At 43.9% G+C, this 15,994-nt stretch overlaps 1 protein-coding gene across 1 annotated transcript; it reads right to left on the reverse strand.

Moving 5' to 3' along the window:
* Positions 1 to 706: 706 nt before the first annotated feature.
* On the reverse strand, positions 707 to 1,114 carry LOC121863188. The gene has a single exon (XM_042361668.1). It carries the CDS (start codon positions 1,112 to 1,114, stop codon positions 707 to 709), a length of 408 nt encoding a protein of 135 aa, XP_042217602.1.
* Between the last annotated feature and the right edge of the window lie 14,880 nt (positions 1,115 to 15,994).

Genomic DNA, 15,994 nt, shown 5'->3' on the forward strand with positions numbered 1-15,994 from the left:
ATTTTCATAAGATTTCAAGTTAAAATTTTCCTAGCAAAAAATGAAAACTTTTCAAATCTGAAGATATCACATGATTCTGCACATAGAACTACATCATTAATACCATGGGCCGATTTTTCAAACTCCAAAAAAAAAAAATTCGCCTCCGTATGACACACCCTACTGTCCATGTACCTTACCTGTGAGTCACCAACAATTAAAGTTTTTATACCTTCCTTGTCATCCCTGTCCCTGACTGTACTAACGTCCAATTCGTCTATCAAGGGACTGAACTGGTTGGTACACTTAGCTGTTGTTGTCGTTGTTGTCGTATCCTTGGTGTACTTCTTCACCACCAGCTTCGTCTTCCCACTACTCACCACCTTCCACTCGCTTGAGTTTTCGTCAGACACTGGCTCTCCTTTTAATTTCGCCAGCTCTTCCTTTAATTTCAGGTTCTCCAACGTGGTCCTCTTAATTTCTTCCTTGGCCCTCGCCAATTGTTCCATGGACCACTCCAGTTTGGTCAACAAACTCACATACCCAAGACCACACATAGCACTGGCCATATCTGATAATTACCCCTCGGGAGCTAACCACAAGGAAAGAAGAAAACACGAAGTTCCCAAGCGCTTTCGTGTAATTCACATCTTCAGGGGTGAGTACAGACTGATGTGTGATGTGTGATGTAATTCTGGGCTGTAAGCTCTGGTCTGATATTCAGTCATTACAGCTGATTATCTGGGTGGATGATGTTCTGATTGGCTGACGGTCGAAGTGGTTGAAGATCTGAGTGATTGGTGCTCTGATTGGCTGAAGGTCTAAGTGGTTGATGGTATGAGGGGTTGATGATCTGATTGACTGACGGTCTAAGTGGTTGATGATTTGAGTGATTGGTGCTCTGATTGGCCGACGGTCTAAGTGGTTGACGATCTGAGTGATTGGTGTACTGAATGACTGGCGATCTGAGTGACTGACGATCTGGGTGTCTGACGGTCTCGGTGTCTGACGGTTTGAGTGGCTGACGACCTGAGTGACTGACGCTCTGACTGGCTGATGACCTGAATGGCTGACGCTCTGACTGGCTGACGTTCTGGGTGGTTGACGGCAGACTGACAGACAGGTAGGTAAACATGGATGGTTGAGTCCTCCTTTGATAACCTAGAGAGAGAGAGAGAAAGAGAGAGAGAGATACTCTAATAATTACAAATAAACTAACTTGAGAAAAAAGATATAGATAGATAGATAGATAGATAGATAGATAGATAGATAGATAGACAAATAAAATCTCACCCCCTAAAAAGTCCTACACGAATGAACGACTTTCACCAAATCGATATTATTGACGAACCTCAAACCTGAAGTAAGGCATTCTACCCCATCAACCCCCATCAACCAACTCCGCATCAACTCCTCGCAACTATGAACAGACGAAAGAGCCACCTAATTGCAACATTGTAATTGCAGATCCATCTTTTGTAACAGAAGTAGTGGAGTATTCTTAAATGATGGAGATTACAGGTAGAATAAAGGCGTACGAGACGATCGCTATAGTGAGTTATTGGATGGGAATATATCGTTAATTAACCTACTCTAATGCTTGAGGAGGCGTTTTACCTGTCGCGTCCGTCCCTACCGACATACTGGCGATATCCTGTATGTTGATGGTATGTTGTGTATGTTGCTGGTGTGTTGTGTATGTTGCTTTCTGGTATGTTGTGTATGTTGCTCCTGTACTGTATGTTGCCAATATACTGTACGTTTTCGATATACAGGTTGACAATCCTTTATTCGAAATCCTTGGGGCCAGAGGCATTTCGGTTTTCGAAATTTTTCGGTTTTCAGAATGGTTAGGGTTTTTTTTTGTGTATTAGCCCACCCGGGCATAGATCACTAACCCACATTGGGGCCTGGGGGTCTAAAATATAATAAAAATTATAATAATAATAATAATAATTCATAGGTCTAGGTCGTGTTTCTCACTTTTGATCTTTTATTCATTCTTGTATTTCTTTACTGTATTATTATTTTATTATTACAGTATTATTGTTATTATTATCATTATTAATTTTATTATTATATTTTATTATTATTATTATTATTATTATTATTATTATTATTATTATTATTATTATTATTATTATTATTATTATTATTATTATTGTAATCATTATTATTTTATTTTGGTGTATAATTATTATTAATATTTTATTTACTATGAATAATTATTATTATAATTATTATTACTATTATATTTTTGCCCCCCAGGCCCCGATGTGGGTCAGTGATCTGTGCCTGGCTGGGCTAATAATCCCTGTTAAAAAAAAAAGAAAAAAAAAAAAAAGTCCCACAAAAAACTTTCGGTTTTTAGAGCTTTTCGGTTTTCGGAATTTCGAATAAAGGGTTGTCAACCTGTACTCTATTTTGCCGATATGCTGTATGTTGCCGATTTACTCTATGTTGCCGATATACTGTAGGTTGCCGATATATTGTTTGTTGCCGATATGCTCTATGTTGTCGATATACTCAACATTACCGATACACTGTAGGTCACCGATATACTCTATAGCAAGAAAAGAAGACTGAAGGATAAGATTTAGATAAAAGAAGAAAGATAACTGAGAGAAAGGAGGGGAGGATAAGAAAGAAGTGAAAAGGGGAAGGTGGAGGTGAAGGGGGAAAGAGGGGGAGGTGGAGGGGGAAAAGAGGGGGAGGTGGAGGTGGAGGGGGAAAAAGGGGGAGGTGGAGGGGGAAAAAGGGGGAGGTGGAGGGAGAAAAGAGGGGGAGGTGGAGGTGATGGGGAAAGAAAGGGGGAAGTGGAGGGGGAAAAGAGGGGGAGGTGGAGGTGATGGGGAAAGAAAGGGGGAAGTGGAGGTGGAAAGAGGGGGGAGATGGAGGTGATGGCCAGAACAGTGTTGATCAATATACAAGCCACCTGGTGGATGACATGGACAACTTCTCCCCTCCCTCTCCTCCCTCCCTTCCCCTCCCCTGTGAGCTATGGCCTCCCCTCACACCGCTAATACGCTGTAGATGCCAGTCTCCTTTGTCCTCTAAGAGGGTTACGCCTCCCAACCACCGCTGACTTCCTAGGTTTGCCAAGCAGTCCTCGGCCCTCTGACGTAGGCATATAAGTCGAGCCCTGTAACTCCACCATGTCTGAGTTGACTGGAGACCCAGCTGCTCGCTTTAACTCTCCTGATGCACTGAGTGAGCCAGGCGACTGTGGTGTTGACCTTGACACCAACGGAGAAGATGGCTTTCAACTAGTTCAGTCCAGGAACAAGCGGAAGGCCGAAAAGGCAGAAAGACTTAGAGACAATCAACTACAACCACAACCCCCCATGAGAGTAAGATTATACTTCCCTGAAGGTACATCACCTGAAGACAAGTATCTCTGGCTGAGTTTCAGTTCAGAGTCGGTACACAAGATCATGTTCTGATTAGAAACGACCCAGCAGTCATACAGGATCTCCTCACCAATAGCATAAGGGGAATAACCATGGAACAATCATCCCAACCATCGAGCAAGAAAACCATCTTAATCATAGGGCTCGATCAGTACCAGACCCCTACACTACTAGAAGCCCATCCCTACATCAGAAGGACGAAGCGACTCAGGGGCAAGAATGCAGACATTGCAGACTGGGTTGGCTCGGAAGACCCACCCAAGACCATTCGAGTCCGTGGTGCCTATCGGACTTTGAAGGTAACTCTCTATCAGCCCCCTAACCGGAGGTGTTACAACTGTCAGCACTGGGGCCATGTGGCCCGGTTAGGCCCCTCGACTAAGCCGTGGTGTGGTCTCTGCTCAAGGCAACATGCAACACAGGTTTGCAGAGATACAGTTGCTCAAGGGGGTGTCATCCAACAGAAGTGTATTAACTGCAAAACAGTTGGAGTTCCTGTATGGCACCCTAACTGTTTTAGAGCTCCTAAACCCCTTCAGCGCCCAGACCCGCCACCCAGGCAGTCTCAAGAAACACTAATGCTGCTAGGGTACTCCCTACGGCCAACCCCTGGCCCGCCCTCCCCACCAAAGCTCCAGGATCATCACCAGCAGTCATCGAAAGATCAGCATGGGGCAACACAGACGTACCGACACAACAGGTTGCTGCCAACACACTCCATGAACACGCACAACGTGAAGAGATCAATGATTTGAAAAATGAAATTAAAGAACTCAAAGCTCAGTTTACAGCTCAAACTGAAATGTTAAGGAGCCTCTGTGATACACTAAAGGAAAAAAACACCACCAACACAGTGCAGCAGCTACGGAAAAATTACAGTCAAACTGAAGACATTCAGATGTCAGTACCAGATGTGGAAACTCAAGACCCACCAGGAACTAGTGTCCACGCAGAGGAAAATAGTGATACTGGTAACAGTTCTACTGATGCCTCTGTGGACATGGTCAGTGAAGATGAACAAGCACAAACAGAAAATGGTGGTGATGTCGAGTGTAACCAAAGTGTGTTGTTGTCTGCTAATGAAATACAACAATTGTTGAGCCGTACATGCTCCAGAAATGTTTCAAAAAGGTTAACTGGCCTACTGCCTGCCGAAGGGACAGGCAGCGCAGAAAAGAACAGTATCATACAGTGCCTTTTGCTTCTTTCCAAATACATTTCATAATGGCCAGTGTTAATACCAGACAAAGTTCCAAATACATTTCATAATGGCCAGTGTTAATACCAGGCAAAGATACAGAGCGGTGAAGGTGATGAGTTGGAACATCTCATCCCTTAGAAAACGATACCCTGACCTACACCACAAAGTTGTGACTGAGGACATCGATATTGTGTGTCTGCAGGAGTGTCTCACACCTAATGGTAAGCCCCCACCCAGTCTGCCCAATTATATGTATTATGATCCTAGTTCTACTCACACATGTTTGATGTATGTTAAGAAGTCACTCCCGCATGTACCTCTTGTATCCAAAAAGACTACCAACCTTCAGAACCATGGGATCACTATCCACCTGGGCAACTCCACACTCAACGTTCTAAACGCCTATGCTCCCTCAGATCAGCTTCAGTACATAGATCTCCCAGACTTTTTACACACTGAGCCCACTGTCCTGATGGGTGACCTGAATACTAGACACAAGAAATTAGGTGACTCCACCACTAACACCAATGGTAGGAGACTTATCTCACTTCTCAGCGCATATGAAGATGTTCAAATTATAGGTAATAATGAACCAACACACATCTATGGCGGGGGTCTAGACAAATGTATTGGCTTTAATCTATCATACACAACTCATAGCTCTGATGTTGTCACTGATCTTATGTCTGACCACAGCCCAATCCAAGCTAGTATACATGTAGCCAATGACACCCCCACTGGTGGTAAACTCAACAGACGTAGAATCACAGTCAAGCAAGAACATGAAAGCCAGTTCATAGACTTCATCCATGACTGGTACAAGGACTACAAGCCTGACAACTACCAAAGTTTCCATGACGATCTGATAGATAGGACTTATGTATACTTCACCAACAATGCCTCCACCAAAAAAAGGAGAAAACGTGGTCAGCATAATGGGAACAGGCAACAGCAGTGCTATAATGACCCTGAGCTGAAAAAACTCAGGGCTAGGGTCAGGAGGGTGGGTAAGGGTTACAGACAATTTAGAACACCTCAAATGTTACAATTGTATCAAGCTTCCCTTGCTGCTGTCAGGGAACGTGTAAACGAACTCAGACAAAATGCATGGGAGACATATGTCAACAGCCTGAACCAACACACATCCCTCAGCAAAGCCTGGAAAGACATAAACATAATCAGAGGTAAAAACAGAAGACACGTCTCCCATCCAAACCCTCTGCAAAAGTCGAATGAGCTAATAACAAAGTGGGCTCGTGTGTCGAGCTATGACATGTTACCAGCTAGGACTCGGGGACTCCTTGATGCGAAGTCTGTAGAGAGAAGTAATCTTATTAGCTTTATGCTGGGCAAACAGCACGATGAGTGTGATGTTCCATATACTGAGTGGGAGCTTGACGCCGCCCTCGCCAGGGGTAGGTCTACTTCCCCTGGAGAGGACGGAGTCACCTACAACATCATTAGACTACTAAGGCGCGTGCCAGGCAATCCATTGTTGGTATTGTACAATATGAGTCATGCCGAGGGCCAACTACCCACATCATGGACCAGCAGTATTGTTGTACCAATACCGAAACCAGGACAGCCTGATGCCTTTCGTCCCATATCACTAACCAGCTGCCTGTGTAAAACCTTTGAGAGGATGGTTCTTGGCAGACTCTTATATAGAATCAGAGAACACATGTCTCCTAACATAAATGGCTTCACCCATGGTAAAGGTGTACATAATTGCATCACCACATTCCTAACTGTGCATGGTGATGAAAGGCACAGATACACCACATTTCTTGACCTAAAAGCTGCATTTGATATTGCCAATAGGCAACTGATATTGTACGAACTAGCCAAAATGGATATAGGAGGTAGGATGTTACACTGGATAAGTGGTTACCTAACCAACAGAAGGGCTGCTGCACTGTTTCAGGGTTACAAAAGTGAAGTTAAAGATATGCAACTTGGTACCCCTCAAGGTGGAGTACTTAGCCCCACTTTGTTCAATGTTCTTATGAATGCATTATTAAATCTAATATCAGACAACCCCAGTAATATCTCAATCAGCTATGCTGATGATATTCTTATACATACTAAAACTCATTGTGAAATGCAAACCACCCTGAACCATGTATACGCAGCCTGTGAGAACCTCGGTCTTATTATCTCCACTGACAAAACTAAGGTGTTCAACAAACAAGCTGGTAACCGCAAACGCGGCCCCGCCAAGTTCAAGATAGGTAACAACACTATTGACTATGTTTCTTCTTTTAAATATCTTGGTGTTTCCGTCCCTTGTACCCTACCTGCCATACAACAGCTAACCCGCCAATGTACTGACAGACTGAGACCTCTTAGAAGTGTAGCGGGGTACAGCCCGCACTATGGTGCAAATATTAGAATTGTTAAAACAATGTACCTAGGCTATATAAGATCCCTGATAGATTACCACGCACCAGCCCTGGTCATTCGTGACGGGAAAGGCGTTGACAAGCTCGAGAAAATGCAAAATAAAGCCCTCAGAATTATCCTAGGATGTCCCATGAGCACTAAAGTACTTAGTATGAGGAAAGAACTAGGTATACCCAGTGTTAAAGATAGAATAATTGAAGTCAACCTCATGATAGCCCTGAGGCTTCTGCGTGGTGATCCTGATAACATTGTTTCCTTAAAATCGCTAGAATGTATGAACCATGGGACTACTGAGTCTAAATGGATCCAAACTACAGCTACACATATGAAGATGTTTGGACTAGACCACCTGTACAAAGTTGAGACACAACAGCGCTTCCTGCCACCCTGGCGGACAGTTCCCTTCGATATCACAATACCGACGTATCCGCCTAAAAAATTAATTATACAAAGCATTTATCTCCAACACACTGCCAAATTGAGAGCTCTTGAACACATACACACTCTACAGACTGATGATAATATCACACAGACCATCTACACTGATGGATCTCTAAACACCGCCTGTGGGAGGGCTGGAAGTGCTATTGTTGTGACTCAACCTGACGGTAATATAATTGAGAAAGGAGTTAGAATTAACAACTGGGCATCCACTCTACAAACTGAATTAGTTGCCATACTCACAGCTATTAAATTAATTGAAACCACTGTTACTGACAGTCTCATCATCACTGACTCTCTATCCTCACTACTTGCCCTTGGCACCCTCGACACAGGCTGTCACGCTCTTGTCTCTGAAGCCAGACACAAATATGCGTGCCTTGTTGACCGGGGTGTCAGGGTCAAACTGTTGTGGATCCCCTCTCACATAGGCCTCATAAAACATGACAGAGTTGATGCCCTCGCCAAACTCGCGTCTAACAAAGACGCCGTTGAATACAATTTGGGTGTGTCAAAAAGAACCCTTAAAACTGTAATTAGGAAAGAACTTATTGATGAGTTTGACGCAAGTAGACAAGTGCAAACAGGCACTAGTCGATCCATAGTTTACCATGATGAGATGTATCAAGTGAAACATGTATATGGAGCAAGTAACAAGATCACTAGATTACAAGATGTTGTAACCGCTAGATTAAGGTTAGGATATAAGTACCTTTGGCAGTATGTTCCTCAAGCAGATGTAAACAAAACTAAATGTAAAGTGTGTGGCCATACATATGGCCACACACTTGAACACTACGTCCTCGACTGTGTGAAGATAGAACCTTTTAGGGACAGGTCCAAGCACACTGTGTGTGAAATGGCACAACACTTCATCTCTAATGGCAAGATAGCCGACATATTAAGATTGTATCCACTTTTTTGCACTTAGTAACTATATCAGTTCTCATGTACAGAACCAAATACGCAATGTGCTTGAATACCTCCCACGTAAATGTGAATAACAAAGTGTGAGGCCAGACATACTGCCTCACACGCCTGTTCTCACGCATATGTGAATAAGTTACCCTTTATGTATAGAACTAAACAAATAATGTAAATGAAATACTGTGTAACTTTCAGTGCCATAATATCCTGACAACGGGGTTAATTATTATGACCCTTTGTAAACCCTACTCTGTAATCCTTTTGCGCTACCGCTCACAGGATGAGTGTGGGGTGCACAATAAAGTAGCCGCTGCAAGCAGCAAAATAAAAAATCATCACCCTGTGAGCTGGAGGGAGGGGGGAGGGGGGAGACAATACACAATGGTCAAGGGGGGAAGGGAGGAGGTATTAAGGGGAATGGGGGATAAATGGTGATAGAAGTACAGAGAGAGAGAGAGAGAGAGAGAGAGAGAGAGAGAGAGAGAGAGAGAATCATTGGATGTCACAACTCATACGGCATCTCAACAAACAAACCTTAGTTCTATATACCTCCACCTACAACAACAACAACAATAACAACAACAACAACAATAACAACAACAACAACAATAACAACAACAACAATAAACAGCTACCCTCATCTACAGAGCTAAAATATTACTAATAACATTGGAAAATTAAGTTACAAGCACAATATCTCATTTAGAATCCCACCACCGCCACCAATTGTCTCAACACGTCAGCATTACGTCACTATAGCATCTTTACTATATAATCACCACACCACTATAATTCCTTACTGTATCATCACTACCATGGCATTTGTATCACCACCTAAACCCTAATCTCATCACTAAATTCATTTGTTTTCACCACTTTTATAACTTTCACCATAACTTGTCATTTTTACCATTCAAGATATTTTTTCAACGCGATAATTATCACTACAAGTCATCATCACAACTCACCACACTTTTATTTCATTCACACTATGCTATAACTGAGCATTATCACTGTATTCATCACAGCCTTCCATCATCACCACAAGTTATCACCAATACACCAGTCATCACCACCAGTCATCACCAACACACCAGTCATCACCACCAGTCATCACCAATACACCAGTCATCACCAGTACACCAATCATCACCAAAAGTCATCACCAATACACCAGTCATCACCAATACACCAATCATCACCAACACACCAGTCATCACCACAAGTCATCATCACACCAATCACCACCAACACCCCACTCATTACCACAAGTCATCATCACACCAGTCATCACCACAAGTCATCACCAACACACCAGTCATCACCACAAGTCATCATCACACCAATCACCACCAACACCCCACTCATTACCACAAGTCATCATCACACCAGTCATCATCACAAGTCATCACCAATACACCAGTCATTACTACAAGTCATCATCGATACACCAGTCATCACCACAAGTCATCACCAATACACCAGTCATCATCGATACACCAGTCATCACCACAAGTCATCACCAATACACCAGTCATCACCACAAGTCATCATCAATACACCAGTCATCACCACAAGTCATCACCAATACACCAGTCATCACCACAAGTCATTACCAACACACCAGTCATCACCAATACACCTGTCATCACCACAAGTCATCACCAACATACCAGTCATCATGACAAGTCATCACCAATACACCAGTCATCATCACAAGTCATCACCACAAGTCATCATCAATACACCAGTCATCACCGCCAGTCATCACCAGAGGAAGGCTCCCCGGGGCCGCCCAACTTATACATTTAGCTCAGGTCTGTGTGTAACTGTTTCCAACATCGCTAAAACCCCGATGACTAGCAGAATCCTCTCTCTCTCTCTCTCTCTCTCTCTCTCTCTTCTTTTCCCTTCCTTCCTTCCTTCTTTCCTCGTTCACGCCCAGGCACCCCCAGTTGTAAATGGGTACCTAACTTGTAGATGGGGAAGTGAAAGCGGCTAAGTTCAGTGCCAGTCATAATGCCTCCTTGTGTACCAAAAGCTTAGTATTAAAGTGTGTTGTATCTATGGGATGTGTGGTCCTGTTTGTATGGAATTTCTATAAAAAAATAGTTAAAACTGCCTTAAGTTGCGTTGACATGAATACTTAGTTAGGCTGGTTGGCTTGTCTGGGCGGCAAAAAAATTACAAATATCTTTTATTGAGTCAGTCAGTCAGTGAGTGAGTGAGTCAGTCAGTCAGGATAGGTGTTTATAGAGCTACTACACCACATAATTATATTCTTCTTGATAAATTTGTAAAGACTGAAGCAGTTAATAGTACTTGCGTCAAATATATCATCTTTTACTTCAAGATTATTAAAAATAAAAAATATTTTGCTACCTGTAGTGAACATTTTAGAAGGTAAACTATTATATGATTGTTTATAAGTTGTGTACACGTGTTTAATAATACATTTACTGTAAGTCGTGTTATAACTGGTTATTAATTGTTTATGGCTATCATTTGTTTGTATCTTGTTTGCAACTGTTACTTGTTTATACCTGACACTTGCTTATGCCTGTCACTTTTTTATACCTGACACTTGTTTATACCTGACACTTGTTTATATTTGACACCTGTTTATATTTGTTTATTGTTGTCAGTCACTAAGGCTAGCCAAGCTGGTCTCGGATTAACTGTCTATATCTAAGCAAAAATGGTAGACAAAATGGCGTCGGAATTACACTGGAACTGTACTAATACCAGGAAGAAGGAAAACATGGAACTTAACCTAACCTAACCTAACTTAACCTAATCTAACCTAATTTAACTTTGAGAATCTATTTTCTTGGATTTTTTTATTGTAAGAACTAAAACCCAATACTGAACCCTGAACCTTTGAACCCCCTGGAAATCTGACCCCCTGGAACCCTGGACCTCTGGAAATCTGACCCCTTGGAAACCTGAACTCCTGGAACCCTTGACCCTTTGAAATCAGAGCCCCTGGAACCCTTAACCTCTGGAACCCTGAACCCCTGTAAACCTGAACTCTTGGAACCCTGCACCTCTGGAAATATGAGCCTCTGGAACCCTTAACCCCTGGAACCCTAAATCCCTGAACTCCCGAACCCCTAAACCCCTGAACCCATGAACTTCTGAACCTCTGAACCCCTGAATCACTGGTGGAAGTAAGGGGGACATAAATTTAAGTAATGGAACCCGATATTTTGAGAGTAAGTGACAATTTTATTGGTTAGGTTAGGTTAGGTTAGGTTAGGTTAGGCTAGGCTAGGCTAGGCTAGGCTAGGCTAGGCTAGGCTAGGTTAGGTTAGGTTAAGTTAAGTGAGAGTTTCATTGGTTAGGATTATTAATTTTTGTATATAGAAGAAAATACCAACAAAAAATCGCCTTAATTATTTAGATATATGGCTCTGTTATCTCCCTTAGGGCTTCAGGGCTTCAAGAGTTCGGTGGTTCAAGGGTTCGGTGGTTCAAGGGTTCGGTGTTTCAATGGTTCGGTGGTTCAAGGGTTCGGTAATAGGGTTTTTTGTTTTGTTTTTTGTAGACCTGGACGGGTACATCTCTCCCACAGAGTTTGAAGGAGCTTTTATATTAGTACAAAATTAATTTCCAACCAGTACTATTTATATTGTATCACGTTTAAGCATTTTAAAGTTAATGCTTAATCCAAGTGGTTCATTTGGTTATCTTAAGGGGGAATGAGCTAAGGTTTTGTGAGCATCGAGTCTTTCATTTGTTTGCGTCTGGTAGTTGAGAGGGGCGAGTCCTTACCTCACATTCCTCACTCTCTTAAATTACTGGTTTCGTTTCACTCAATTTATCCCTCGTAAGGGTGAACGAATGCAATTTGAAAAATATAAGATAAAAAAAACATTGGCCAAAGGGGACGGTAAAAAAACTGACGGTGTGAGACAAGAACAAATATGACCGATACTGTAAATACATATATAATACAAGCATTTTCTCATTATATTTCCGCGGCACGATAATGATTGCGATTCCCATTATTTTGACGTTAATGCATTGCCTCATCTGTCCATGCAATATTGCTAAAATATCGTCTCAAACTCCTAGTAATTTTCTCTTAAAATTTTGATGTTATCTTGGCAACGTTCGCTCAGAAAGCTCCTTACCCAGAAGGAAATATATATATATATTTTTCTCTCTCTCTCTCTCTCTCTCTCTCTCTCTCTCTCTTTCTCTCTCTCTCTCTCTCTCTCTCTCGCGGGTCAAGTATGTGTGTTGTTGTGTGGGATGAGATGAGCGATAATCACGTGTATAGCCTTGGGTAAAAGAACCTCTCTAGCCTGCCTTAAAACCTTCCTCTTCAACATTCACACTAGAACAATTATTCTTCTCGGCTCTTTGTTTCTGTAACTAGGTACACAATGAACATTTTCCTAAACACATGAACATTTATCTATCTTCTCCCTCACTTATTCTTTACCGTTTGTGAACATTTCTTTCGTCACGTTGAACACTGAATTTTGCCGATTCAGCATTTAGTCGGTCACTCTAAGACTTCACCTGAGCCCGAGCGAGCATTTTATTTACTGTCATCAGCATTTACTTGGCAACAATGTGAACACTGATTTATTCAACCTTGTTAACTTATATCTGGTAACACTGAGCACTGCGGAACACGATTATTTACTCATTAATTTTCATATTTATTTTCATTATTATCTGTGTGTGTGTGTGTGTGTGTGTGTGTGTGTGTGTGTGTGTGTGTGTGTGTGTGTGTGTGTGTGTGTGTTTATTTATCTGGTACTACTGCTTTGTCTGGAATCTCTTACCTCTTATCTGGCAATACTGTAAAACCTTCAATTCAATTTCAATTTCAATTGTTTATTCCTTGATAGAGGAAGCGGGATCCTAGTGCTGTCACTAGGTACCCCTGTACAATGACACCAGAATCATCTGGCAAGTGTGACAAGTATATACAGTATAAATATTATAAAGGGGCTTACTAAAGCCTAAGGAAGGAAGGATGTTCCTTTAACACATAATTAATATTATTTACAAAATATCTGGCCAGTATTGGGAGGATCATCGTGTCTCCGTCAGGGGGTCGTGGAGTGGTGGTCCAGCAGGCGTCACGGAAGCGTTGTGTGTGGGGACATCTTAGGAGGTAGTGAATAAGGGTGCGGCTGTCGGGTCTTCTGCATAACGCACAAGAGCGTTGCTCAGGGGATGTGGGGATACCAATCTCCCAAGCAAAGTCATACCCAATGATGATACGGGCAGCAATCACGTCCCCCTTCCGCGACCCTTTCCCGTAGACGTATGAGAAGTCAGGAAGTTTACGGAGGACATCGTACCATGTGGGCGGGGAGTCCAGGGGGATGGCTGCTTCCCGAGCTTCTCTCTGTTTGCGGCGGATTTGGGTCCTAATCTGTAAGAGTGTTCGAGGAACAACGTAGTCAGGTGTGGCCTTGTTGCAGCCAGTCTTGGCAAGGTCATCTGCTGCCTCATTCCCCAAGATACCGACATGACTAGGTATCCATAGGAATGTCACAGGACGGCCTTCATCCTGAAGTGTGGATGTTAACCCTCGTATTCGGAGGATGAGGTCCTTATTTTCCCCAGATCCAAATGCGATCCCGTCGAGAGCAGACCTGGAATCGCAGCAGACAAGCAAGGGGCAGAAACCATCTGCTTCTTCCTCAGCGAGAAGGGCAGCAAGGAGGGCTATTAGTTCAGCCTGAGTGGAGGATGCCCCGTCAGAAACTCTGAGAGACAGTTTGATAGGCTCAGGGGCATGAGGACGGGAGATGTAGACACCAGCCCCGGCCCTACCTGTAGCGGGGTCAACAGAACCATCAGTGTAGAGGACGACCCTACCTGGGGACCAGTGAGCGATCCTGGAGAGGTGGTATTTGCAGAGAATAACAGGGTTCACCTGGGATTTCGGGAGCGGTCCACCGAGGGCAATCACTTCAGGTTGAAAATCCAGCCAGGGAGAAGGAGACGAACCAACAGCAGGGGTGACAACAATATCAGGCAGGAGGTCATGTTCCTGAAGGGCTCGGATGAGTGACCCTCGCCACTGTCTTCTAGATGGAGGTCGGTCTCGAACAGCAGTAGTCAAGTTGGTTTGGACATAGTTGCCCCTAGGATCCAGTAGAATGGAGACGGCAGTTTTTAGGTAAAACTCCTGGACACGATCCTGTAAGGGGGAAAAACCAAGTTCGTTATATAGAGAAGTAGAGCGTGTCCACTGAGGAGCCCCAAGGATGATACGAGCAGCTTTCCTCTGGATAACTTCGAGACGGTTGACAGCAGTCCGACTAATGTTGACGAGGGCAGGGGCGGCGTAGTCGACACAGGAACGGACAAAAGACTTGTACATGGTGAGAAGTACAGGGATGCTGGCACCAAGGGAACCCCTGCACATGGTAGAGAGGGGAGCGAGACGCCGAAAACATATGTCTCGAAGATAGCGGACTTCAGGGATCTGACAACGTGTGCGAGTTACATACACACCCAGGTATTTTGTCTCATTAACCCAGTCCAAGGGCGTTCCTGATAAGAAAAGGGGTGGAGGTACAACACGACCGTGCCACATGGCTTTTGTTTTCGCAGTTGAAAGAAGGAAACCAAGTGAATCACACTCTCTGGAGACCAGATCAAGGGCTTCCTGCATGCTGAGGTAGTCAGGGGCTTGGAGGAGGACATCGTCGGCATATCCTGAGTGGACAACTTCTGTCGGCCACGGGAGTGATGCAATGGAGTGCATGAGAGTGTTAAACAAGGTGGGACTCAGGACTCCACCTTGAGGGGTGCCGAGGTTCATTTCTTGAACAGGAGACATAGAGCCTTCAACGCGAACCCGGGCCTGACGTCCAGTGAGGTAAGAGGCGATCCATTGTAGAAGTCTCCCTTTAACACCTAACCGTGCAAGTTCAGCTAAAATGAGGGCAGGCTGAGCCGTATCAAAGGCTCCCTTGATATCAAGGAAGACGGAGACGCGGGCAGTCTGATTGCAATAAAAGGAAGCAATGGAGTGTGCTGTGCTGCGATGTTGAATGAAACCATTGAGGGAGTTGTGGAAGCCGCCTATGGTGTGAAGAAGGCGACGATGGAGTACCCTCTCCATCATCTTGCAAACACAGGAGGTAAGACTAATGGGTCGATATTTCCCAGGATCTCCCGGCTTAGGGATGGGGATAATAGTGGCATTTTTCCAGTTGGACGGGAGAACCCCATGTTCATAAGACATATTGTAGAGAGCAAGCAAGGGGCCGTTAGGAATATTAGTACAGGCGTTGAGGACGGAGTAGGTTATCTGATCATCCCCAGGAGAGGTGTCTTTTCTAGAGCGACGAGCACTGTCAAGCTCGAACTGTGTGATGGGATGATCAGTGGGGGCAGGGGAGGTAAGAGCAGCACGAACAACAGGCTCAGACGCATCGATGCGGGCCTGCACTGCCTCCTGCATTGGATCTGGAAGTGCCTCAGGGGAGGAAGCTCGTGCCCAGTCCTCCATTAAAGAGCAGGCAAGGGAGGCGGGGTCAGGGTGGGGAGGAGGCCTCCGTCGAGTACCCCGTATAGCATTAATCCGATTCCATACATAAGAGGGTGACGACTGGAACGATAGAGATCCCGTGAAGGATAGCCAGTCCGCCTC

Source organism: Homarus americanus, unplaced genomic scaffold (assembly GCF_018991925.1).
Source record: "Homarus americanus isolate GMGI-L3 unplaced genomic scaffold, GMGI_Hamer_2.0 scaffold12837, whole genome shotgun sequence".
NCBI lineage: Eukaryota > Metazoa > Arthropoda > Malacostraca > Decapoda > Nephropidae > Homarus > Homarus americanus.

Bases quoted from the DNA above. Each gene is read 5' to 3' on its own strand.
- LOC121863188 (XM_042361668.1), bottom strand. From the start codon at position 1,114: ATGTTTACCTACCTGTCTGTCAGTCTGCCGTCAACCACCCAGAACGTC.